Consider the following 3,542-nt stretch of genomic DNA (forward strand, 5'->3'; position numbering starts at 1 on the left):
CAGTGCAAACACCTGGGAATGCTTCCACTTCAAATAAAACTTTACAGCAAGTTGATGGCTTAAACAATACGTAAAATGTAACCCTGAATAGAAAACTATTTTTCCTCTGTGAAACTGAAAGGACACCTTAGAATAAGTAAATATTTGACCTGCATTTTGAAGCTTTTTAGAGTACAAGTGAATTCTCATGGCTTGTGTTAAACTTAAAACCTTTCCTGCACATCAGCTGTGGGCCTCAAGGTTTCTTTTCTGTAAAGCAACATTGCCTTGACACTGAAAACCTGCTGAAAGGTTAAAAGACACCGAAAAGTCTGCAGTGAACTTTGTAAGTGCCATCCTTAATTTACAATGCTCTGGTCCTAAGTAGGTATGGACACAACTCACTTCACAGCATTCCTGGCAGGAAAGGTGGGGCAGGTAAAGATAAGGATCATGGCCCAGGGAGCCATATAGCCAGGAACAACTGCCTAAAGCTGGGGCAGAGTTACACAACTTAGCTTCCCTGTCAGCCAGAGCTGCAATATTCCCAGTGTACACACTGCCCTTGCAGCAAAGGAGGGGTCCATAACCTCCATTTAGCTTTCACTAAAGACCTGGTTGGGTTAATGTGTGGTGATTCATTAGTCACACTAATGTCACCAGTGCAACATCACTGGGTGACTCTGCCCCCCATGGCACCCACTCTGTGAACAGGAGAGGCACAACACAGCTTTTAGAGATGATTTAAAGCCTCTGCTCACACCTCAAAATTCCCCTACAAATGTTTCACAGGAACTCCTGTACTTACATGCTGTTTCCAGAGGCTCTTCTCTCTGCCAAGGACCCTGGGATGTATTTCAGCCCTGGTATCCTCTTCAGCAGAGTGAAAGGGAACACCCGGTCCAGCTTAGAGCCCACAGACTCGGGAAAATCCAAGCAGAAACAGTAGCCAAGGCCATCTGAAATCAGGAGCTTGTTAAGGAGAGCTGAGGACAACACACTCATTTCTGACACAGGAACAGAGAGCCCCCTCTGTTCCCAAACCACTTTCTCTGGAGAATTCTCCCAGCTTTACCCAGCAGCACCGTCAGAGACCATCACCCTCCTCAGCTCCACCTTCTCTGCAGGCACTGAGAAGGGGCAGAGGGAGTGAAACACAAATCCAAATCCAGAATGGGATGAGCATGAGAAAAGCCAGTGAGGGTTAGGGGCAGTGTGAGTGAAACACAAATCCAGAATGGGATGAGCATGAGAAAAGCCAGTGAGGGTTAGGGGCAGTGTGAGTGAAACACAAATCCAGAATGAGATGGGATGAGCATGAGAAAAGCCAGTGAGGGTTAGGGGCAGTGTGAGGTGGAACACAAATGCAGGATGGGGTGGGATGTGCATAAGAAAAGCCAGTGAGGGTTTAGTTCAGGGCAAGAGTCCAGGGAAAGCCAGCAGTGAGAACTACAGCACCTCCTTCCCACCACCATCCTGCTCTGGCCCAGGGCTTCCCACTCAGAAAGGATACAGGCTTCCCCAACCAGGAGCCCACACAGGTTCCCCAAGAGGGAAGAGTGGGGGACAAACCACGCCAGGCAGAGCCCAAACCACGGCACCAGCAGCACAGGAACTCTGCACCCCAAAAGCAGAGTCCTCTTCATGCGTGAGCGGGTGGTGGACACCCCCAGCATGGCAAAAGCCACTGGCATGAACCCCTTGGCATCTCCCACTTCCAGCAGCCTGGAGACAAGGGGCTGGAGGAAGAGGTAGAGGAGGGCAGAGAGCACAGAGAAAGTGGCAGTGAGGATGCAGTGCTTCACTGTGCCCACGTTCTTCTCAAAGCTGCCAGCAAAGTACCAGATGATAACAGCACCACAGGCCAGGGAGATCAGGTCCTCATAGATGAAGATGTAGGTGATCAACCTGTGAACTGAGCACAGCAGCACCTCAGACAGGCACAGACAGCACTGGGGCTGCTAGAAAACAATTACAGGCTTGAGCAGAGGGAGAGTGAGCCCATGGGATTAATTAAGAGTTTTCATTTCTATCTTGGTGGGGAAAAGAAGGAACCTGAGGCCTTTAAAACCAGGCATAAATAACCAGATAGAGTGGAAAAAAGTGCTGTCTTGGGTGTCACAAACATATGGGCTGGCTCTTGCTGCTTCCTGGGAAGCTGCCTGGAAAAAAGCAACAGCATCTGTAGTAAATTTCAGTCTCATTAAAAGAGAAGGCAAGAGACATAAAAATAACTGTTACAGTACTGATGATTTTGGCAAAAAGATAAACACTTCTTAAATTGCTGGCAGGCTGATTTTCATCACCAAAAATATCTGGTGTCACCACGATATTTTCTGAAAAATCCTCTTTGCCCAGGATTTTCTCCTGGGAAGCTGAGAAGCTTCAGAAAAGAATGAAAACAATAATTATCTGATTGCTTTGGAATGTGGTCTGGAGCTCGTTTACCAACAGGTGCATCTTTGATTGGTTCCATGTGAATTGTTTATAATGAATGACCAATCACAGTCCAGCTGTGTCAGACTCTCTGAGTCAGTCATGAGGATTTTATTATTCATTCTTGTTAATGAATGAACATTTTTAGTATAGTTTTAGTATAGTATTCTATAATGTAATATATAATATAATATAGATTATAATATAATATAAAATGGAAAAGATAATATATAATATAATAGAAAATATAATATTGTATATTACATGTTATATATTACATTATATATAATATAATAGAAAATATATAATATAATATAATATAATATAATATAATTAATATATCAGCCTTCTGAGAACTTGGGAGTCAGATTCTCATCTCTCCCCTCGTCCTGGTGACCCTCACAAACATCACAGGCTGGAGGTTATCACACCTCAGAAGTGCTTCTGGGCCCTCTGTTTAGGTGTTCCCCACGGCACACAGCAGGGATTGAGACAATTCTCCACCTCCCTCCCATCAACCTGAGTTCCACAGCCAGAAAAACACCAGTGAGAAACAAAGCAACAAAGTGCAGCCCCTGGAGACACGTGAGGAGATGGTGGAATCACCCATCAGCTCAGAGCCCTGGACTGATAAAGGAAATCACTGCACAGGGTAAGCTGGAACACGGGATTTAAAAGTGTGATAAAAATCATTCTGGGAATATCACAGGGACTGAGAAATGCAAATCCCTCAAGCTCCCAGCACGGTTATCCCCTGGGCCGACTGTCAAAGCACAGAGATGAGGGTGCAGGGGAGCAGCCTGACGTCCAGGGACTGAGATGGGTGCCCAGCAGGCTCGGGGCAGGTCAGGGGAAGCAACGGAGAGAGGGAAGAAAAGGGACAGGAAGAGAGGGAAGAAAAGGACACGGAGAGAGGGACGGGGAGGAGCAGCGGACTCAGAGACAGGCTTGAGGAAATGCACAGAAATGGGGGCTGGGGGGGAACCACGGGGTCCAGGGCAGGACAAGGAGAGGCTGGAGAGAGGGGCACAAAAGCTCCGTTGGGACTTGGGGAAGGCCGGAGAGAGGGGATACAAAGGGATTTGGGGAAGGGGCGGAACGGGGCGGGCAGAGGGGCCAAGGAGGCA

At 47.1% G+C, this 3,542-nt stretch overlaps 1 protein-coding gene across 1 annotated transcript in view; it reads right to left on the reverse strand.

Moving 5' to 3' along the window:
- Window positions 1–3,542, reverse strand: part of RHBDD2 (rhomboid domain containing 2) — a 5,893-nt gene that overhangs the window by 2,192 nt on the left and 159 nt on the right. Inside the window, exons 2-3 of the mRNA XM_031060606.1 lie at window positions 1,493–1,940; window positions 788–938 (exon numbers count right to left, since the gene is read on the reverse strand). Of these exons, the coding sequence (XP_030916466.1) occupies window positions 788–938; window positions 1,493–1,940 (599 nt within the window). The remainder of the gene's footprint in view (window positions 1–787; window positions 939–1,492; window positions 1,941–3,542) is intronic.

Source organism: Geospiza fortis, unplaced genomic scaffold (assembly GCF_000277835.1).
Source record: "Geospiza fortis unplaced genomic scaffold, GeoFor_1.0 scaffold425, whole genome shotgun sequence".
NCBI lineage: Eukaryota > Metazoa > Chordata > Aves > Passeriformes > Thraupidae > Geospiza > Geospiza fortis.